This window comes from Apteryx rowi, unplaced genomic scaffold, assembly GCF_003343035.1.
Source record: "Apteryx rowi isolate R43461 unplaced genomic scaffold, aptRow1 scaffold_169, whole genome shotgun sequence".
Classification (NCBI taxonomy): Eukaryota; Metazoa; Chordata; class Aves; order Apterygiformes; family Apterygidae; genus Apteryx; species Apteryx rowi.
The window spans coordinates 1,579,488-1,602,921 of record NW_020447963.1 but is presented as its reverse complement, the minus strand read 5'-3'; the positions used below and the strand labels follow the sequence as shown (position 1 = coordinate 1,602,921).

General features: G+C 44.9%; 1 protein-coding gene across 1 annotated transcript; it reads right to left on the bottom strand.

Moving 5' to 3' along the window:
* Positions 1-236: 236 nt before the first annotated feature.
* CAPN14 (calpain 14) lies at positions 237-22,868 on the bottom strand. Its single transcript, XM_026060444.1, has 20 exons — positions 22,638-22,868; positions 19,608-19,677; positions 18,557-18,675; positions 17,599-17,735; positions 16,390-16,564; positions 15,627-15,692; positions 14,134-14,219; positions 12,803-12,877; positions 11,973-12,136; positions 11,090-11,265; positions 8,399-8,598; positions 7,820-7,856; positions 6,885-6,947; positions 5,094-5,151; positions 3,308-3,372; positions 2,838-2,906; positions 2,613-2,691; positions 1,402-1,518; positions 637-692; positions 237-353 (listed from the first exon to the last, which is right to left on the bottom strand). The coding sequence occupies exons 1-20, from the start codon at positions 22,866-22,868 to the stop codon at positions 327-329; spliced, it is 2,070 nt and encodes a 689-aa protein (XP_025916229.1). The 3' UTR covers positions 237-326.
* Between the last annotated feature and the right edge of the window lie 566 nt (positions 22,869-23,434).

Below are 23,434 nucleotides of genomic sequence, written 5' to 3'. Positions count from 1 at the left end.
GTATCAGCATTAAGTAGCAACCCCAATGACTCAGCCTACATGCTCCATGGTGTCCCACTGTGCACCCATAGTGGTAGGCAGCCAGCAGTCTGTTCTCAGAAGGGACGTCTAACATGAAATAAGACTTAAAATAAATACATTAATTAGCAAAACTTCATTTCACTGAGTCTATGGTCATTAGATCAACTCTGCTTTAGGTGGGACTTTCATGCAAGGAAAGATTGCAGGGCTGAGCCCATAAAGTGTGATACCCACAGAAAGTGGATACAAAACAGCGTTCCTCATTGTGGTACAGGTCTGATTGTCCTCTACTCTACAGCGTTGCTTCAGGAGTACAGAGTCATCATCATCCACTGCAAAACAATGGAGAAAGGGGGCTGAACTCATCCATTGCTGTGAGAGCTCTGCAATATTCACTACTGAACTGGAACATGGAGCACTGGAGATTTCCTGTCTCCAGCCACAGCAGAAGCCACAGCCAGACACAGGACTTGGAGCCTGAAGCTCCCTGTTGTTTCAGACCTAATCTTTAAGTGATCAGGCAAAAATGCCTTTTTTTAAGGCTACAAAACAAAGCACATGATGCTGCTTGTAATGGAAGGAACTTGCATTTGTCACTCATGGAACGGGCTTTACCTCAGATTCCTGGAGGTATATGCCTTTGCCATCTTGCGTTAAGTTGCGAAAGGCCTCTGTGTAAGAAATAAATAAGCATTAACTTGATAGCCAAGAGATCAACACCAACCGAGATCCACTTTCCAAGCAAAAACCTCAAGGGCAGAGTTTTACTCTATTCATATGTGTGTGTGTGTGTGTGTGTGTGTGTGTGTGTGTACGCACTTCTCTGTTCTGACTCTAGAAGATCCCCGAGGATTGGGACATGGACACAGCTGAATAAACTCAGGCATGTCACTCTGTCCATCCAGCAGCCTTTTCAGATACTGCTGTCAACCCTCCAAATGCAGGAGGCCCCAGCCTCACCCACTACAGTTTGAGACATCTGGGAGGTGTCTATAGTATGCATGCTCACAGACATGAATTGTCTCATCCTCGTGCCTGCAGTCCCACCAAAGGTATATTCCAATACCTTCTGCTTCCTGGAAGACAAGCAGCCTCCATCTGTAATTTGCTCACATCTTCTACAGGGGCTGGTGCAGACCTACCCCCTGCAGGGAGCAAAATCACTCCAATTTGCAGAAAGTGACTGGCAGAAAGTTAAAGAGGGAGAGCTTGATTTCCTCTGTTTCTGTCCCTTGCTTTGAATTGATTACTCCTCGCTTATTCTTGTTTACCTGAGAAGAAACCCAGACTTTCTATTTTGACCTTGCCACTGCCAGCTGGAATAGATCTGGAAGGGCTGGGGCTCTGCCGGGCAGCCCAGTGGCACAGCACCAGCCTCACCTCCCATGATCTCCACTCGAAGCATGAAACAGACAAAGCTCTCAAAGCTGATCTGCAAGTCAGCGTTGCTGTATCTGATTGCCATCAGGTTACAGACTTCATTGCTGAGTGAGATGCCTTCAGAAAGGGAAAAAAGAAAAACGGAAAAAACAGAATAAGAGGGCAACTCYCAGCTGTTATAAGATGTCCGTGCAGCTGCCTAGTCTTCACCCCTTCTCCAACACCTCCCTTTCTCAAACTTCCCCTACAATTAGCTAACAGGGACCAGTCCAAATAGGATCATCCAGTGGAAATAGATCTGAAAGAGATGATTTCTTCTACTCACAGTCCCCCCAGACATGGAATAAAACACACATAGGTATCCTTTGCTTATGAGTGAGTGGGGGTAGTGACAGCAGCTGTATTTAACAGCAACACTGCCCAAGAGGGTAGGAAATGAGATGAAAAAGAAAATCCAGAGGAAGCTGGTAGACAAAGCATCAGTCCCAGTGTCAAGCAGCATTTGCAAGGGATGGAAGTATTTCATACTCATGGCCTGAGATTTTAGTTTGTTTTAGCAGAAGTCCCCCTGACTTTTTCACTGCACTTTCACTAACTCAGGTGAACCAATCACCAAAAAGATGAGGGATCATTTTAGCTCTAAACCTGTAAAAGGAGCTAGATGACTGAGCACCAACTCCCACTCAAGGCCCAGTGACAGCACTAAAGCTTGGCCTAGGTATCTGGCCCAAGGTCTTCCTTTCTAGATCAAGCTTCAGACTTAATATTAGTGATGTCTAGCACCGGTATCAGTTCTGTACAAGTCCCAGACTTGCAGGTCCAGTGCCTGAGCTGGTGTCTTTGGCAGAGCTAGCAATTTAGACAAGCTGGATCAGACCTCCCACATGCATCCACAGAACCCTTCACAACCTTTTAAAGTGAAATTAGTAACGAACAGGAAGGGGTTTAAAAATTGGGTCTAAAATAGACAGATGCTTTTGTCTCTGATTACTATCAGTATGAGGCCACAATGGGGCAAAGATAAAGTAGCACATCACACAGTGAAATCATTTTCAGAATCTTTTTACCCTGCTAAAGAGAGAAGCAGAGATGGCTAAGACGATGCAAGTCTGATGTTTTCCACTTTCTGGCCTCTGCTACAATCCTCAAGATGTTTCCCAGCCCTGGGCTTTTCTGAGGATCAGACTTGCTAAGATGTGCTGTGGGCTCACCTGTCTCCTGTACAGCTGCATGCAGTTCCACCAAGTCAAGCCTTCCAGATCTGTTAATGTCTCTTTTTTGGAAAACTTCCTGGTGAAAAAAAGGAACATTTTTTTTTAGAAAAAAAAAGAAAAACAAAGAAAAACAAAACCTGAATAAACAAAAAAAGCAGAAAATGCTGAAGGGATTGTAAGCAGGGAGATATTGTAAGGGAAAAACAGGAATGATTCCTGTACCAAGTAGAAAAGCAGCCTCTTCCACAGGACTCTGAACTCCTGAATACTTAGTGTGCCAGTGGCATTCAGCTTCGTGGAAGAATTAAGGTTGGAACATATCAATTAAATGTCAGAGAGCACCCATTACATAAAACACAAACAAACGGAAAACTCATAGCCACTCTAACATTTACACAATTATAACATGAGGATAATGATTTCTTAGCCCACAAGCCCATCCATAGGTTTGATCCCGCTCCCACTAAAATCAGTGGAAGCCTGCTGCCGATTTCAAAAGCAGCAGGAATTAACCCTTTCCCAAAACAATTTCATTCCCTCACAACTGTTATTATGGAGGGTGAGAAGTTCAATAAGCAGGGACATATCCTCAYAGTAAAGAAATCACAGTGACACCCCATTTGCCCCAAGAAATAATGCTCAGGTAAAAGTATTAAATGAGTCAGAAGTATCACTCATGCCAAGAAGGATACATCCAGGAGTGCCAAGATACCCTGGCAGGCATCCAGACTGAACCTCAGGTGAAAGTTCTGGAAACCTGGAGAGAAAAAGAAGAAAGATTGTTTGGAGGAATCACTTGATTGATTACTTGATCACACAGCACTCAGAAAAATGGAGGCTGACAAAATTCCCCCCCATTTGAGAGAGCTCAGGCCCCAAAGCCTCCGTGAAACTTTTCACTCACTCGAGAAAATGCATCATTTATGATGATAAAAATATGAGGCAACGGGATGGATTCTACTAGTCTCAGAAAAGCCAGTATGAGCTCCCCGCAGGCACACAATACGGAGTGAAATATGGTGCACTATCTCCAGCTATTAGAGAAAATGGAAGGAAAAGGACATCCAAAGCTGTAATCCCAAACAAAATTTACTGCATGACCTTGAGCAAAGTCACTTGACCTGAAGAGCTTTGGGGAACAGCACTGCAGATTAATTGAAACCCTTGTGCTTAGAGTCTCCGTCTCTCTGTCTCACAGACACTGCCAGCCCTGTTAAAATAATTAAAAGTGTACAGGCAGGCATCACTGAAAACACATGAGGAGTAACAGAAATAGACTCTAATCTCACCACAAATCATGATTACAGATGGTCTGCAGACTTCCTCAGAGCAGAGGACAAAACCATAACTCACCAATCCCCTCTCTGCAGAAAGTGAAGACGTTTTAATCTTGCAATAGCCCTGTTTATTAAATATGAATCAAGTAAAGTTTTTAAAGGAATGCCTTAAAATTGATCACTTAACTCGGTCTTCTCACAGATAACACAACGCCTGGTGGGTCACTTTGGAAAGACAGAACAGCTATAGTCCACCTTTGCAGAAAAGGGAGCAACATCAGACATTTTCAGCTGAAGTGGAAAAGGGATCACATCAAATGTTTATTCACCTTCTTTGCTGTCTATAACTGCTGGACAGTGCATTTGTGTGTCGCACATAGCTTGTTACCAGTGAAGAAACTGGGAAAGAAAACCGTACTCATCTTCAGTTCCATAACTTCACTGTTGCTGTTCAGGGGAAACAGCTACTGCAATATCTCGCTGCTGTTCAGGAAGAGTTACTAGTGACCAGGGACCAAATTACGGGCTTGCGGAGTGCTCTGGGCTGCCACGGGCATGGAAGTGGATGTCACAGTCCTCACATAAGAAACATCCCCAGGGCTCACCTGGCTCTCACAAGCATGAGTTACACAGGCGCTGCAGGCTCCCTGCACTGCCACCTTATCTCCCAAACACGAAGAGAGCAAGGAACGCCTCTATGCAGTGCGTAGCAGGGAAGAGTCAGAAAGAATAGTGAGCATGAATCAGGCATATCAAGATAAAGACAAGACCCCTTGTACTGCCTATCTCCTGCAGACCAGGCTAGCTTTTTACACTTTCTAGCAGCGGGACTGCCAAGACTGTTGCAGCAGCACAGGGTGAAATGAGATACAGTTTCAGAATCGAGGCTGAGGTCAAGCCAGGTTTGAGGTCAGATTCAGGGTCTGCATCTACACAGCAATATCTACTGCTGCTCTTTCCCCACATTCTTTCAGTAGTTGAAATTCAAATTACACCAGCTTCACTTGCAAAACTTCTACCATCTTGATTCACAGCCTGAGCAAAACCTTTCTCTTTAGAAATCTAACAAGGCATCAGAACAGCCAGTCCAGTCAAACTGAAACCAGTTTCTCTTTTCCCAGAATTCAAGAAACAGGTGCAAGAGCAGAGGCTTTTCTCTAAGAGGGTTTATTTTACAGAAACATTATTTCTTAGTACTTACTTCTCCAAGATACATTATTCAGGATCCTCTGGAGCTGAACAGCATTTATTTCAGGATTCTGTGAAGAGAATTTTTTTTTTTTACACACGCGCACACACACACACACACACATATATACACACACACACATATGGAGAGAGAAAATTGATTTAATACTATATATATATAGTATTATATAGTATATATATAAAGTGTATATAGAGTGTGTGTGTGTGTGTGTGTGTGTGTGTGTATTATATATATATAGTATTAAATCAGTTTTCTCTTTTGTTTTCCCAGCATGCCCTGTCTTCATTCTCTGCTTTTCTGCCCCACTCCAGCCACTGTGGAAGTCAAAAGAAAGAGTCCCTTTGAATATGACAAGACTCTCAGCCTGCAGAAGCTACAGTCTTCTCTGGTGTAGGTTCTCAGGGCTCGCAGAAATCAATGCAGTAGTGCAGATTTACACTGAGTGAGGATCCAGACCATTAACCTTTAAGTCCTGGGGCCATCTGTCCCATCAAGCACACTGTCAAGAGAGATGCTTCAAGTATTTCCCTTTTATCATTTACAAGCAAATGAAGAAGTGGAAACTTTGGAATACTTCCTTTCCAAATTTTTCAAAGCAAAGGTYTCCCCCCTTGTTAAACAAACGTCACAGTTTCTAAGAACTGGAAACTTGAGTATGTTTGGTGGATTTATTTAAGTATCACTTTTCAAAAAAATCAAAGCCTATTTTCAGATCATTGAGATATGTCAGGGTAATACATTGAGAAATGACAGTACTTCCATCCGTGTCTGTGCACAATTGTGCCACCTGACAGCAAAGGACCAGTACCTTGCAGCATGTGACAACCTCTACCACATCTGAAAGCCATATCATTTTCAAAATCAAAATCTTAAAGTGGCAAAAAAGCACATCTGCCTGTTTTTAGCAATATTTTGATAGAAGCTGTTGCTATCAAAAGTGCAAACATGTTTTTGTGAAATTTTCTGTTTGCCAAATACAGGGTATTTTGCTAAATAAATGCAATTTTTTCCAAAAACTGAAACATCTGCATCTCTCAGAGCAGCTAATGGGATACCAAAGGTCAGCTCCTTCTCAGATCAGGGCCAGAGAGATCATTGACAAGAATCTTTCACCCAGAGGATTTATCTTGCACTAGCAAAATTATTGAACAAAGGAGGTGATGGGACACCTTATACCTACTTTGCCTCACAAAGCAAGCTAGCAGCCATCAACCTGCGATAAAGGAATGCGAGACAAGTGCCAATATTTCAAAGGGTGTTCTCCTCTAATAAAGTGACTTTCCCCAGTGAACGTAAGAATATCCTTCATGGTAGGATGTGTCCCTGTAGCCCAGCAGTCTGTCCCCAACACTGGGGGTAGAAATTAATATTTAGGGAAAGCATGTGAGCCTGGGATTAGGGATGTTAGAAAGTACCTCTCTGTCTGGTCCTTTAGTATCTGTCTGGACTTGCTGTCCATCAGTTTGAATAACCCTTTTTGAGCCTGCTGATTCTGTCACATCAACAATGACCTGCAGCAGCAAGTTCCAGGAGTTCACTCCCTGCTGTGTAGAGAGGTTCTCCTTTCATCAGTGCTAACCTATCCCTAAGCTTTCTTGGTGCTTTGTAGTCAAACCTGCTGAATGGAATCAGTACTGTACACTTATCTCAACCTCCCATGACCCCTCTCTCTTCCCCACACTTTCACCTCCAGACTCCTTTGTACATCCATGTGCTTTTACTTTGGTAGAGTTACATAATAGCCTAGAGGACTTACCCTTTGCAGCTCATGCATGCACTTACCTGTTTAAAATGCTTTGTGAAGAAATCTTCCCAAATCTTGCCTTCATACCTATCAACAATTTCCTTTAGGATATAAGAAAAATCATTAATTCAATGAAGAGAAGTGTGATCCAAGACATAATCACAGAAGACACTTTTTCGGAACTGTACTTCCTTCCCCCATCCTGCCACCTTCTACCCACCGCTGCAATCAGTGCTATTGTCACTAATGCAGCTCATTGCTTGGATAGTTCCCACACGCTACTGATTGGAAAGAAACATTCAGATCACCCACAGCAGAAAGAAACATCTTCCCTCCACAGCAGCCTGAGAAGGAAAAAAGGATAKAGCTCACTCCACGCCAAGAAGGAAAGGAAGGGTCTCTATTCTGCTTTATCTGGGAGAGTAGAAGACATGAAGAGAAGGAAGGGCCTTGTTTATGCCAGTGGAATGGACTGTGCTGTAACTCCCCACCCCTTTGCACTAGTTGCAGATGTGTACAACCACATGGCCAGTGAGCTCAGTTATTCTGAAAACAACCTATGGACCATTTCATGAGAACAGTACTGCTCAGGTCTCATAACATCTTCAAAACTTTCAGGGCATAAAAGGAGTGGGGAGGAGCACCAGGAGTGGACAAGGAGTCTCCTAAAGGCCATGGATAGGAAAAAACTGCAGAGTACGATGATTCCACCAAAAGAAAGAAGTTTGCATAAAAGGCAGCTAACAAACAAAGGTGTCAAATAATTGCCCCCCACCCCGTCAGCATTGGATTGCATTTGTCGACATGGTCAAAGAGATTGTGCCTGTAAATCCAGTTGCCCCTTTGGAAGTGCCACAACACGAGCACTCATATTCTCACTCAGCCTCTCCGCAGGACAGAGCAACAGGAAAATCCTGAAGTTCAGGGCTGAAGACAGAACCCCAGACCTCCCACTGCCCCCAAACCAACTCACCTTGGAGAGTGTGAAACTGGGGTTCTCACCCATCTCCCTGGAAATGCAAAAGAGGGGGCATGTTAAGGAGATACCCCGGAGCTGCATGTTTGTCTCACTACAGGTGGCACCCCCTATCCCCAGGTAAGGGCCCCACCCTGCTCTCGCACCATATGATTTTTCCCCAGTGTTACAGCTGCATTAGGGAAAGTGACCATGCCTATAAGGCTCCCAAGGGCTGCTAGAATTTGAAATCTCCAAGACACCTTTTCTGCACAAGCAACCACACCACCGCTGCCAGCAAGGTCTCATAGCAAATTGATGGTGCATTTAAAAGTGTTTTCCCTCTCCAGTCTCAAACATGAGGGTGTTGCAGGAATACCTTGCATAGGCCTAGCTCAACTCTCCTTGAAAGGATATGGCCAAAAGCAGCGCCTCAGTCACTGAGCATCCTAAGCTAATCAAGACCCACAGCCAACCCCTGCAGAAGACAAAGTGCTCTGGCTTTTGCATAATAAAGTTCTTACACTGCCCTAGAAAGACCTGCCGCCCCACCATCCCAGAGAATTAGCTGTCAGCAGAGGGGCAGCAGCATCTCACCGAAGGACATGCTTCCGGGAGAAGACTCGTAGGATGAATTCGGACTCCTGCTGAGGCTCCAGGGTGGATGGAACAATCACATAGACACCAGGCTCCAGGTGGAAGTCCCGAGTCACTTCCCGCTCATCCACAAAGAGCTGGTGTTTGTTCACAGGCTGGTGACAAGTGAAAAATGCCGGGGGCAGCTTTTTATTGCTTTCCTGGGAAGAAACACAAAAGAAATGTCTTCCACGCTAGCTGAACAAATGGACAAAAGGCACACAGAAATCGCAGGCAAGACAGAGACAGCCTGCCTTTATGTCTTGGACTTCCCTGCAGCACAAGCACAGGTAGATAACAGGGACCAAAGGGCTCTGTCTCCTGCCAGGACATGCTCGTACTCACCGCATACCATCCCTGCTCAATTCTAAAATTGAAAAGAATGAGCTTCCTGCAACCTTATCTACAACTTAATAGACTGCAAGGAACAGCAGTGTGGACTGGGAGGAAAAGTAGCTTCTGACATCCTAAGCTACTGCAAAAGTCATTTCCACATTTGCAGAAGTGGTTGCAGGTAGGAGTTGCTCTAAAAACTGCTCTTCCCTAGTCAGACCACTCCCCTTATCCCATAAGTATTGAGCACTTTGTCTCCAACTTGTCCTTTGCACTAGGGATCTGGGAGTAGATGACTTTTTGGAGTACCTGTGATCTGAACATACTGCAGAAGCAACCTAATCCCTACTCCTGACTCCATGCATGTGTCCCTGATCTGCCTAGCATTTTCGACTCTCAGACATTTCAGTCTGCAGGCACCTTTTTGCAATGGGAAGATGGATCAAGTGTTGATCCAGGCAACACTAAACTGATTAATGCCACTGAGTGCCCAGTACACAAGCCAAATAAATAAACCCACCAGCTAAGACCACTGTCACCTCCTGATCTTGGCTGTTCCCCAAGACATTTAGCCATTTCATTCCCCAGCCTAGCGGCAGAGATGCTATTCCTCTTCCTTTGTCAGTATTTTTCACACTAATAGAGCARCCTTTCTTCTGAGGGATACAGGGTTGCTCTTCTCCATGCCCTGTATGTTAAATTCAAAGTTTTTATACTTCAGTCAATACCATGTTGCTGTAATTCCAATTCTTTAGAGGCTCTTGGTTCACCATCTCTCAGTCTTGATCTTGGCAACTGATACAAACCTGAAATTGAACTCTGGGCTGCCACCAATCTCCCTCCCACTCCATTATCAGTGGTGCTGCACAGCAGTGTGCTAGGGCCACACTCTGCCATCTTCCCACATGGTTACCATGCTGGAAGCACAGTAACAAGGAACACGCTGTCCTTACCATACACCCAAACTAGTTCTTTGCCAACCCAAATTCATGGGGACTCTGATTTTAGAGGTATTCTGAGTGGTAATGGAGGGGAAGATATGCCCTTTCAGGATAAAAGGAACTAAATCTTACCCTGTTTTACATAGCCCTCTGAAGTTGGGGCAAAAATTGGGATGTATGTGGGGGTTTAACTTCCAGAGCCCTTTCTCAGGTCCCAAAGGTTCCTGGCTAAAGAAAATGCTGGGCTCAGGAAGCAGAAAAAAACACCTGCAGTATCTGCTCCAGAGCATCCCTGGCCAGGAATGAACCTGAGCAATAGCAGGAAGGACAACACACTGATGCCACTTCTAATGCCTAGGAGGGCCCAGTGCAGAAGCTGAACAAATAACGCCCCCATTCAAGACATTTGGGCCCTCTTGATATGGATGTTCTTCTGAAGAGTCAGTTGATATCTCTACATTAACAGTGACTTACTGTGATGCCTTATTGAACTTGAATACACTGTTATTAGTTGCTGGCCAAAGAACAAAGGCAAAACCAACCCATCGACACCACCATAACAGCTGCATCAGACCAGGTCCCCCAGCAAAGAGCCAACATCAGTGACAAGGGACTCACCTGTAGGCTCACCTGCAGGAAAAAAAAGAAATAGAGCATCTCTCAGCCAGGGAGCCCTCTGGGTCACATACAACACAGCCATACCGTTGCACTGGGGAGCAGCTATGTAGGTCCCGCGGGATCTTCACCTCCTGAAACCTTAGCTCCTTCATTAGAAGACCTTTCCCCACACCCATCTCTCAGTAACTGTGCCACCTCACAGCAGCAACAAGAGCTGTGGCCCTGTTCAAAGGGAGGAGAGCGGCTCTACAAGGCACTCAAATAAGCAGGGAATTTGTTGGGGGGAAGTTTTAGCTCCTCCTAGTGACACCTGCTTCCCCGGGAATACATAGGAAACCTGTAACACCCACACAGGGGCTGCAGCTGCATCATACCAGGAATGCCTCTCAAGTATGGCTTTGCCATGGTTGGAAATAGCCTGAGGGCAGCAATCTTCCTGCCCCAAGGTAAGGAGACTACAGGCACCCTCTCCAAGCCCTGGCACACACTCTTAGAGAGGGCAAAATAAATCCCATCAAGCTCTGAAGCAAAAGGCATTTCTCCACTGCTCTGCAGTCTGACACCCAGCTTGCTGGAGAGGCAAAAAGCTGGGCACAGAGCCTAAGGGAGTCCAGCCCTCCTGTGCAAGGAGACTGGTCATAGGCAAGGAATAAAGAGCACAGATCACCCTGTGCACTACAAGGTCTGTAACGCTCTCCCATATGCAAGGGATGGGAAGTTTCCTAAGCTATCCAAAGAAACCCAAGAAGAATGACAAAACATTCCTTTGCACCTTGTAGAGGGAAAAGCCAATGAAAAGGTGATGAGCTCGGTTCCGGTGTTTGCTGCTGTGTTTCTGGATCAGGGATACAAGCACATTGCAGGAGCCCAGGCTTTTTTTACTGTCTTCAGCTGGCAAAACTTCAAGCCAGTATTGGGGGTTCATCCAAAATGTGTCTAAGAAGCAAAAGAAAAAAAAATGCCTTGTTTGACCTTGTTTTCCATCACAAAACTGCTTGCCATCTCCCTACATAATGCCTGGCCTCAGACTGAATGGGTCAGAGGGCATCTGGACCTTCGGACCCCACAGGGGTTTGATCTTAGGGTACAGTTTACAAGTTTATCAGTGAATCCCCTGTGTAAGATAGAGGCAAAGCCCAGGGACAAGGAACTACATTTCTGCTGACCTGTAGCCAAGAGTTTATTTCACTTATAAAGGTATTATTATTCCTCTGTCACCTCTTGTGTCTGGGTTAGCTGACTTCAGGCCCCACCCACTCTGTTTCCAGAGGGGCTGAGCCCCTGCATTTTTTGTTCACTTCACTTAAAATACTTGTGGAGGTGCTGAGGATGTAGTAAGTTTTAAGGGGCAAGTCTGAAGTCCCAAAGTAGTTCAGTGTTGACAATTGATCCTAGGACTCCTGCAGCTTGTTCCATGCCATAACCAGCCCGCTGTCCTATGTTTGCAAGTAATGCAGCCTCTGTGGCAACAGATGCTAGTCAGAGTTCGTTAGCTGCTTATTCCTGATGTTTGTGTGGAGGATCAAGGAGGAGGAGCACGTTCCATTGTCAATTTTGTGTTAAGAGGTATAACATGCTGGTAACTGAGTCAGCAGAGAAGTGTCATCTCAGAGGCCCCCAAAAGAGTCCTAAGCACCACTCACCCCTGCAGAATCCCTGACTTCCTCCTGCTGTGCTTCCTTTAACCCATCTCCCACTCTTCAGTGAGTACATCCACTTCTTCCCATCTTCCTTGCTCATCAAGTCTGGAGTTAATTTACAGATCATGAGATCTACAAAATGAATCTTAAAATCTTGCAGAGACATCCTGGGAAAAAGAGTGCCAAGAGACACCTTGTCAGCAGTCTAGTTTAGTCCATATGGCTTATGAAAAGGAAAGGGAGTAGGGAGCTTTGAAGTTGCAGCATTCTGTGTTACATATGGTAATACTCATATTTCATCAGGCGGGAAAGAAGCAAATGTCTGCTCCAACAGCAGTATCTAGCAGTAGCAAATGCACAACTGAAGTTTCAGCAAAGGACAGCAGCACTGAGATTAAAATATCGCCACCAAAGGGACAACAGTGAAATGACACAGGCAGCAACATTGCCACCTCGTGGCACAAGCGGTAGAGAAGCAATGAGAAAAATTAACACAAGTAAGAGCTTCCCGAAGCTATCTTGAAAATAGAAGGCAGGACAAAAGCCCTTGAAAGCTGCCCAGGTCTCAGACAGCGCTGGGAGACCTGGGCAGTGTCCTGGTTCTCCCTCCCTCCTGTCATTTAAGACCAGTGCATCTCTTCCATGTCAGCACACCCACTGCTTCTCACATCATCAAACAGAGAAGGACAACAAGCCAGCAAGCGTGGGCTGTTATAAAACAGGTCACACATGCCTTGACCTAACTGGCAAATAGGAGAAAGCAAGGCACTACTTCAGCTCCAAGCACAGCCCCAGAGCTACCAGAGAAAGGAGAGACAAGACTATGCCATTACCAGAATTCTCCATCCTCCTTCTTTTTCCTCAGCAAAATCTTCTCCTTTGGGCTCAGCAACTCCCATTTATAAGAGCTGAGGGCAAAAACATGGGGTAACTAACCAAATCCATCTTCAAATTCAAAGTAAAGGACACAGCATTCCTCAACAGAAGCAGGCCAAAACCCTGTCCCCACATATCTCCATGTTTACCCCTCACTAAACAGAGGCCCCCTGTGCTTTCAGCCCTAAGAGACTCTCCACAAGCACTCCAGGTCCCACAGGATGTAAGTAAACGGCTCCAGCTTCTCCAGCAGAGGCCAGAAATGCTTCATTTCCATCAGCCAATCCATTCACTGACACATGCAGCTTCCAAGTGCTTAAAATATAAAATTCTAGATCTGCTTTGTTGGTTAATTTTCTATCAAAGGAGACATAATAGGAAGACTGTTTGGCATAATGAATGAATGACTAGGACAGCACAAGAGGCAGCTGGGAGTCATTTAAAAGGCAGGGCTACAGTATGTTCCTCATTATGCTCCTCAACAGGAACAGCTGGTATATTGTCACCAAGYGACAGACACGCACCAGAGCAAAGTTACCACTCCGCAGACAAGGTGAAAGTCACTCACATCCCCAACACCTCCCTGGGCTCTTCCTTCCTCCCCGTTCCCACCCCCAGCCTCAGCACGCAGAGTCTGTGCAGGGAATTAAGTGAAGCTTGGGAGGAAGGAACATGCTTTGCTTCAGAGAGGAACAGGGCTACAATAGCCTATGGTCTGGAATGCTACCCACTGTCTTTCACAGGTCCCAACCAAAACACCCAGCAAACGCAAATAGAGGGCCCATTTCCCTCATTAGTTGCTTCCTCTGATCTCATACTCAATCCTATTCCCCCAAACAGCTAGGATGGTGATCTTCTTCACAGCCACAATTACAACACATGCGGAGGTCACTGCATGGCCCCTCCTGTGACAAAGGACCATGTGCCCTGAAATATTTGTTTAAAGCCTCCTGAATAGCTAACCTATCCCTGTGGCCTCAAATGCCATCCAGACCACAGCAATATGGCCAGCACCTGATGTTCGTATTATGTTTCCTCTGACACTCAAAGAATGAAAAAGCAGAACTCAGTGCATTGAAGCAGCACATATGAAGTGAGCCCAACTGCATGAGCACTCACTGCTGGAGAAATATAACTCCATTGAGTCACTGCTTTGAAACCTGAGGGTCTGTTCAAGCAACTGTTACTTATCTTAAAGCTGCTCTCAGCACTAATCCATGCCTGAAGATGGCAGCATATTTCCTCCAAGAAACTTTCCCTCCTGCTCAGCATCATATTTTAAACTCACCTGTCACTCCAGTCTCCTTTCCATTCAATTTTGCCCCATGGATTTCTCAGTTTCACTAAGTTTTCTGGTCCATAGTGACAGGTAACCTGCAGAATACAGTAATACAGTGTTCACTGAGGTCTCACCAGTTCTCACCTGGTTTACATCACGGTATTATGTCTGATATTAATACAGCAATGGCTTTGCTCTCACAGATGCCAGCAAGTATAAAAGCTATGAACATGCAACTCTGAATGCAGGTACCAAAAGATTAAAAGGCTTTAACTTACTTTTTATAAGTGGAGCCAGAGATCTCACAGATTCCTAATTTGAAGACTTGACAGCATGTTCTTCCTCCTTTCCAACACCTGTTCACTCTGTGGTTATGTGAAGGCAGGACTGTACTACCATGAAAGATAAGTTCTACCCCAGTGYAACAGCACAGCACAAGGCAGGCAGTGGGGTGACCACGTAGACRAGTGCCTCGCGAACTGGGATGCCACAATCAAAGAAAAGGCAGGCTGACTAAGAGCTATACTGACAGCAAATAGCAGAACAGCTGACTTCACATCGGCTCCACATGCTCAGTCTATCCCCTACTCCTGCCTGGCCTTTACCCTGTCAGAGGTGCTAGCCAGACTGACAGACATGTAGCTGATAAAGTCTATATCTAATATCCTCCTGCTGCATGAGGAACACACAGGCATATGCCAGCCAGCTCACAGCACCTCTCCCAGCCTCCCTAGTACCTCTTGCTGAGGTACTGAATGTGCTTTCCCTCACATCTATACCACATGTCCAAAGCCTCACAAAATCCCTTGCCATCCTTGTCAGCGTCCTTCTGGAGCTGGACAAGATGGTCAGCCAACAATCCAGGAGCCAAAGGCTGGAGCTGGACTCTTTGAGAACTATTATTTTACTGTCCCATACCTCTAGACTAGATATCTCTAGAGGTTCCCCAACGATTTGTCTGCAGACCAGAAGGGTCTACCTGATATTCTCTGCACAGAAGCCTAGTCTGGCTCCCTTGTTTTAACCTTGACTCACATTTCCAAATGCAGTTTTTCATGTTTTGGTCTTTGCATTCAATTGTCTTTACCGCTGTCACCCCTCCTCTGATTTCATGAGAAGACTTTTTACTCCAAGCAGGTTTCATCTCAGCCTCCCAGCATCTCTAAAGGCCAGTTCCTTCCTCCTTACCAGCTAATATTCATTTGTAGGTGATGCTGTCAGTAGAGTCCTGTGAATCATTCCCATCCTTAGAGATATGCTGAGCTCTGACCATTAATTATCCTTTACGTCAAGCTCATGATGCTGAAATGGACATGCTTAAAGGGAATCTTTACAAAGCACTCAGTCCCTTTTGGACTTAGAATAGGGGGAGGAGTGGATCTGGAATGGCATTGAAGGAGAATATACCACAGTTGTCCTGGTTAAGGGCTGAACCCATGACTGCAACAAAAACTGCTGACATCCAGACAAGTCTGGACACAGAATATTAGGGCTGTTCTTACCTTTCTAATACCAATCACTGTGTAGGCATGGCCAGCAACAAGCCCATTCTTCATGACTTTTGTTGTCTGCATACAAGGAAGAGAAACAGCAGGAAAATAAACCTTCTATTCTACCTCTAATTACACAGCAGACTCATACCAACAGCAGAGACCTGCATCTGCATAAGCAATGACCCTCAAACAAATGAAGACTGTTTTGAACTGAAAAAAAGATAGGTCTGAGCACCTAACAGCCATATTTTGCTGCATGGTTGGAACTGGAAGTTTGAATGGGAGGGTCCCTTTGTAAACTGGTGATCTTTGGCTAGAGATCAGCTCATTTTTTCAAAGTCCAAGAAGTTAGGTTTAGATATGTAGAGCAGTAGGGTTTCCCAACAGCTGAAAGGTTAGCTTAAGGCTTGGAAGCCAAGGTTTGAAATCATGTGCTGACCTCTCCCATCTTAGCTATAAGCTTACTCCATGACTCTCTGCCTCAGTGCTCCATCTGTAAAAATGGAACATTTATTTAACAAAAATGTGAAAATGCAGCAGGTCCTTATTTAATACAAGTTCTTTGATAGATAAGTCACCTCCTAAACATAAGAAGAAGCTGAGGGCAGCAGAGAATCCATGTGCAAACCTTAGCAAGAGTGTAATTTATATGGAAACTCACAAGTAGCAGCTTTGATCCTTTAGAGGAGTCACAATGACTAGCTCAGCAGAGGGAAACAGGTCTTGAAAGGCTTTTAGCTGTGAGGCCATTTGATGTCACAACAAGTCTCACCCCTAAATGTGTCTGACAGCCCATGAGAGATCTGCTGTAGGTTGCTCTTGTCATGATATTCCACAGATCAGGAGGAGCTGCTGCCAGCTTGATCGTTATATTAACACCACCTGTGAAATCCACCAAGGCTTCTGAAACTTGCCCAACCTGCAGATCCTCATAGGAGCCATAGAGCCTAACAAAAGAGATATCAATATATTATCTGGGATATAGTGGCAGATGATAGCTTGAGACCAGCATGCCAAGGAAAGCCAATAATAAAAGTCTGCAAAAGCAAAAGGAAAGCTGTAACCAATGTTCCATTTTAGGGCATCTGCCATTTAAGAAGAGAGGAATCTAGCAAATTGACTCCAAGGTTGGCCATAGTCTGAAAGGGAATCCTTACTTCACTCATTTTCATCCCAGATCTCTTCCCTGAGCAGTAGTGAGAACATGCCCATCACAACTTCTCTGATAACTCTGCCTTAGTGAATGTTGCCTGAATATTTCACCAGAGACTGTGCTGTATTTACTGTGCCTCGAGAGCTCAATCTCCAGCCTGATTTTCTTCACCATAGCCGAGCAACTTTCTCCTCTCTTTTTGTCCTAACGCTACTGACAAATGAAAAATAACTTCCTCTCTCAATGTTAACTAGGATTAATAACAATAACCACTCCAGACAAAAAGCCCTAGAGAGAGAAGCCGGTATTCTCAGTGTGCCATGCGGCCTATTGAGTGCTTCAGCTTTGGGGGACCCCAGAGCAGGAATCTCTACCACAACCAAAGGACAATTTCTCTGAAAAGTCCCCAGGTGAGAACCCCTTGAGGGTTTCTCGAACTAATAATACAGTAAAGGAGGCATCAGAAATGACAAGTCACCCTTGAAAATCTTTATTTGTGGCCTCCTGTTCCTCTGCAGTATTTGCAAGGAAGACATCACCTTGGCCAACCCACCCCAAACAATGCTAACACTCAGAGGACAACTGCCCAGGACAGGTCTGTTTTTATGCCTACTTCTGAACCCTTGGATTTTGTACAAGGGCTTGAATTGATAACAACTACCACAGTGGCAGCTTTTACTATTTAATAACAGAAAGATGAAAACCATTTACTACACTCCAAATGAGGCAAAGCCTAGGAGATACATTTATAAATGAGAACAAACTATGTAGGCACCAAACAACGTATTTTAGAGAGACTATTTGCATAACTTGTAATGAGTCACTTACTTGGCATATGCCTTCTCCAAAAGGGCTCCCCAGAATACATTCTTATAGACTGAGGAAACAAAGACCAGCTCCCCTGCTTCATTCACTGGCAGGCGATCATCCACCACCACATCAACCCATTCACCGAAGTGCCAGAACTGTCAGGGGAAAAGAAAGAGCTGCTGTTTCCTTGGAAGGAACCTCCCCTTGAAATAACAGAAAAGGCTGAACTGAGCTGCAGGTACAAACTGGACTACCTTGTGGGGAGGACTGCATTGGGTCAGTGGGATTTGCTGACTCACCCACCCAAACAACCCTTCAGTCCTACCCAGGCAGAGGAGAAAACAAACTGTGCATCAGGTATAAAAGGGATATTAAGGGAAATCTGGCCAGTTGGGCTTTTGGAGAAGTAGTTCCTAATTGCAGGGTGGCAGAGCTGCAGTAAAAGCTAGGCAAAGGGGAGTAGAAGATTGGGTCAAATGTGTTCATGGACTGCTGACTGCTGCCACCACATAAGAAGTGGGGCTGAGGATCTGTGACAACTTGAGGGAAAGGACGGAGCAGCAGGGAAACACAATGGAGCAGCAGCCACAGCAGCTAGAGGAAGCCTGAGGAGCTTAACAGGAACCAGATAGTTGGGTGTAGAAGGAAGGAGAGGGGCAGGATCCATGGACTAAAGTGTTTCACTACAACTCTGGGGAGTGGGGGAGACTTTGACTGGATTAAAATCAGCATGGGGTACAGCTGGAGAGATGGGCCAAGCTGAGGCATATCCTCAGAGTGGCTCATAGTTGACTCCCTGCCTGCATTGCTTCACAGGAGGGGTGATGGGCTACCCTCCAGACCAGGGTACCTCCTGGCCACTTCCCCCTGGCCAATGCAAACCACATACAAATTATCTAAGGGTGTGACATTTGGCACCACCAAACATGACATGGGATTTCTGAGGACCTCCTACATTGCTGGGGAGGAGATGTACCCGGAAGTGAAAAATGCCAGCGTATTTCCTGTCAAAGCTCTGGTTTTGTGGCACAACTGCAGCCAAGATGTCCTGGTGGAACGTCAGCGCTTCCAAGGCAGCAAGGAACCAGCAGTTCTCTGCGCCAAAACAAATGGACAAACACAGTTAATTGCAAAGTCAGAGTTGTCAGCCAAGTTAAGAAATATCATTAAGATCCCAGCAGAAGAGCTATTGTGTTGATTTCTTTAAAATTATGCAGACACATAAAATGAGATGATCCAGATGTGTGCTTTATTAAATCAGACCCTGTTTGTTTTATAATTGTTCTCTCGTGATCTTTTCTTTTGGATAGTGTGTGGTTAAATATAAAATCTAACAAGAAATAGCTCTCAACGAAAACATTCTATTTTTTATTGACATTACAGGTTTTTTTTCTGTTCTCTAGAGAACACGCTATTAAAAAAAAACTTTTTCTTTTTCTTTGAAAAATTAACTTTTCACAAGAGAAAAATCATTTTCAATGGATCTCACAGGCAAGACTGTACTTATCAGACTTTGTGTCTGAGGGATTAATTAATTTAGTCCTGATCCTACCTGTTTGGCAGATACCAATTTACCTTGGGTAACAGAGGCACAAAATTGATTTTCTCAACTGCAAAGCTGGGAAGAGAATGTACCCACACTATCTAAGTCTTGGGTACATAGATAGCATGAGTCTCAGATTTTCCTGCTTCTGTGGTCTCTGTTCAGTTGTCAAGCAGCACTATCACAGACCAAGAGGTGCACACAGGCACTTCTTATTCCAGCACTAGCATGCACAGAAGCAACAAAGTGCCACTTTCAGCTTGTGGAGACACCTCTTGCCCATCAAATCCCACCTTGAAGCTTGTCAGGCTTTTTACTGAGTCTGTCCCATCTTAATAAATTGATTCATTCACATCATGCCAACTGAAATAATTAGGATATGTGCATCCTCTATTTGTATACTAAATTTTATACAGTCAAAATTCTGCTCAAATGTTCTCTTGTATATAAATACATTTATATTTACACAACAGAGCTTCCTTACCCACTAATCCTTGGCAGAGATCAAGTTGCTTTCTGTTTGCAGCATAAAATACTGGAGTCCTGTGTAAATCCTGGGAAGCACAAGACCAAAAAGAAAAGAGGGAGAGAGTCAAGTCACTCACAAGGGAGCTGTTTGAGCTTGAAGTCAGGAGTTCTCTGACTGCAGAGCTGTGATTTCATGAAATGAGAGATCCAGTGGGTTCCCAGACCAGGATGTAAAAACCTCATGGCTATATGGCCCAAAACACTCTGCCTGTTCAAAGCCTGTTCACAATACTTAGACAGGGTAGCTTTATCCCAGCAAGCACTATTCTGGTTAAGGTATAACTCCATTGTTAACACATGCTCTGATTAACTTGACCCATGCCTGGGCATGCATTTGTGTTTGGTCCACACTGAATTTGGTCTCTGAAATAAGCCAGTGGTGCACACATGTAGCATCAACAGACGTCAGCTCCCAGTCTGGTTGCTTCTTGGGAGTCTCTAGGCTGAGCATAGGGGTCTGAACTGCATAGGGAGATTATGGGGGTATGAGATAAGAGTGTCTATTAAGGTACTACATGTATTCCATTTAGCACCCCATGTGGGTGTTTGTTTAAGAATGACTGTCAGTGCAGCTTAGGCACTTTAGGAAGGCCTTTCTCCAAGCATACGCATACACAAAAAGTTGCACTTAAACCCTAACAAAACTGACAAAACTGTCTGTATGAGGCATTATAGCTACATCGGCTTAGCTTCACTAGTAAAAGTGGGCCATGAGGTGTGGTTGCCCATCATCTCCTGGTGCAGCAGAGCCAGCTGTATGCATCAGTGACACTGGCCCATCACCATGGGTGCCCACAAATGTCTCACTGAGGAGACCAACCCTTCAGATCTGCCAGTCCGGCCCCTTTGTAATTGCTCTTCAACAATTTTCAGCCAAATCAGGCTACAGTGGCAGACCTCAACTGTTGTAACCCTCAGCTAACCTGGCTGATATCTCCACACAGCTCTCGGTCTCCTCCATCAGCCCCGGGGCTCGGTGCATGAACACAGGGACTCTAGGGCTGTGATTCGCCACAGCAGCTGTGTACTCTCACATCTCCAACTGGTTTGACTGACAGTTGAGCTCTAAACTAACTGATGGCTGCTAAAGAAATTTCTCTCGCTGTGACAAGAGTGGGTTTATGAATAATTGTTCAGAAAGAAAATGCATTATTCTTTTCCTCTCACAAATGCCTCTGGGGTCAAATTAATAACCTAAGTGTCAAATTTTTGTTCCACTGTTACGACCCACAAGCTCAAGCTAATTTTCACACTGTTGGCTTCCTCTTCAGGCAGTAGCAGAGAAATGGCAAACCCTCAAAAGGCCTTTACAATAATTAGACACCAAACCCTATCCCTGATGAACTTGGGCATTCAGTTTGCAGGCTATCAATCACGGATGGAGCAAGCTACAAGCCTCCAGGCTGAACGGCACAATCTGAGCATTTTCTCTGCAGCACAGGGACTGAAGGATGCACAGCATCCTTCCTCAGAGAGTCTTTGCTGGGCTAAGTATGGCATCAGAGCAAATGGCAGTCTTCTCCAGGAGGAATTTTTAGAGCAGCAGATCTGGGAGAGAGAGGAGGCTTCAAGCCCATTCCAGTATTTCTGGGATGGGGGGACAGAATGACAGATCTGAAGGGCTCTGCTGAGGCTGGGATTTACATTGGCCTTCCCTTCCAACTCCCTCTACACTGATACAGCTACCTCTGCCTCCACGCCCGGCAGAACCCAGCTCGGGCCCTGGAGGACTGCCCTCTAGCTCTGCCTGCAGATCCTGTCTCAACACAAACCACAGGTGAGGCTGACTTACGTATAAAACCTTGAGAAGAAAGGCTGACCTTTCCAAGCTCTCCAGCTTGTTTTGCAGAAGTGTCTCTACTTTCTTGCTGGGTCTTGTGAGTTTTGCAGGAACTTGGCCCTTCTAAAAAATCGGTTAAACCAATGCTAGAGCATAACTTAACTAAAAGATGCCATCCACTGTTACCCAGCAGAATTGCCTTACAGACCCAGGAACGTAAAGAGTCAGTGGTCCTGAAATTCTCAGATATGTCTATACACTGCTTTCAGGAAGATCTGACTTTCAATGTGTTGCTCAGCAGCCCAGTAAGAACAGTATTACCTTTTCTAATAATAGGCCAGAGGCTTTAAACTAACAGACCTTATGCTAACTGTGCCAGGCCCCAATCCTGGCCTGTTAGACTTATTATCAATTTGTTTTGAGAACTTGCTGTGTGACCAGAGCTTGGTAACAGGTGTCTCTTGTTGTGACCTACTGTTTAAGCGTGGGATAACAGCAAAGGCCTTGGAAATATGGGCACAAGTTGAAAACAGAGGCCTCAGAACTAAAAACAACTCATTGATGGTCACTTACTGGTCACAGCAGAAGCTCAACCTTGAGAGCTGGGGAAAAAAATGCTTTAAGTACAATAAAGAGAAGACTAAACAGTTAAGCAAAAAAAAAGAAACAGCCCAGCAAGAGGATAAGGCACCTGCCACTGCCTGTGAAAGTAACACCCGCAGCGTCACACAGCGTGTGGTCCACAGGACAAGGCCCAAAGGCTAAGAACTGTCTAGAAACTCAGAAATCTTCTAAAAGGTCAAAATCTTGAATTTTGGGGGAGTAATCATCATCATGAGAACTGTCAGCAGGGAATCACAGTGGGATCATCGGAGCTGCAAGCATGCTGGCTGCCTGCCCTGAGGACACCGGCTTCCCTGTTCTTTCCCTCGCCTCCTTTCCCTCCCTGCTCCAAGCATTACTGGATATAAACTTAATGAGGCTGCTTCTCATTTTTGGCAACAAACACTTCAAAGGCAATTGTGAAATGATACGTACCCCACCTTCCAAATAACAGCTGATACAACAAGTGTAATCTCTGAAGGCTTTAAGGCACACCTAAATTTAAAGTCTAAGAGCAGGTCACTCAGTCCTAACACTAAATATTTGCTGGCTATCAGCTCTAATCATCCTCTTGCATGAGAGTATTCATTGAAAATCACTTACATGTGGTCTCTTCCACTGTAGCTTTGGGGGGAGTTTCTTCAGTAGTGCCCCCGTTCCAATAGAGCTGATGTGAGCAGGGAAATTCTCATCTGTGAACAGGCACTTATTCTTCAAGCACGTCTCTAGCAACGCCTGGTAGTTCTGCTGGACAGGTAGGTTGTGTTTTTGAAAGACACTCCTGCCTAAAGGCACAGGCGACTTCTTTTTCTTTAAGCAAGGCAGCAAAGGCATGGTGATGTCCACAGTAAAGCCAGGATAAAATTTCCACAGAAGATTCTGCAGGGATCTTGCCCCTGCACAGTCCTGGTGGAAACTCCTTGTTTCTTGAGATGAGGTGTCTTCTCCAGAAGAGTTCCTGATTGTTAAAACAAGTGTAAAACGTAAAATTAATTCTGGCTTTTTAAATTTTCGCTTTAGCCAGCAGAGGGGGATGACACTCACAGAAGTGGGAGACCTAACAGCTTCTAATCTATCACCTATCACTGTGCTTTCAAGACTTAAAATTCTCTGTAGATCTGAGTGGAGTGAAGTCAAAGTGAGCAGCCCCACTGACTTTTACTGGGGATTTGAAGCCATACACACAGCTATTTTGTCACTCTCTCTGGACTATTTTAGGCTCTCCAGGGTGTTTTCAGATTACACTGCAACATGAATGACAGTCTTTATTCAATCACATTCAGTCATATAGACATACGGACATTTCAAAAAAAAAAAAAAAAGGGAAAAGAAAAAGAAAAGGGCGGGGCACAAGTTTTAAAACAAACCAAAGGATAACAAAAAGTAGAACATATTAGGTG

What these genes read in the sequence shown, in the direction of transcription:
- CAPN14 (XM_026060444.1), bottom strand. Translation starts at nt 22,868, where the DNA reads ATGCCTTTGCTGCCTTGCTTAAAGAAAAAGAAGTCGCCTGTGCCTTTA. An exon ending in TCTACAAGGTGCAAAGGAAT is followed by an intron (nt 8,599 to 11,089) that starts GTTTTGTCATTC and finishes GTTTCTTCCCAG; the next exon opens with GAAAGCAATAAAAAGCTGCC. An exon ending in TCACAAAGCATTTTAAACAG is followed by an intron (nt 5,152 to 6,884) that starts GTAAGTGCATGC and finishes TTCTCTTCACAG; the next exon opens with AATCCTGAAATAAATGCTGT.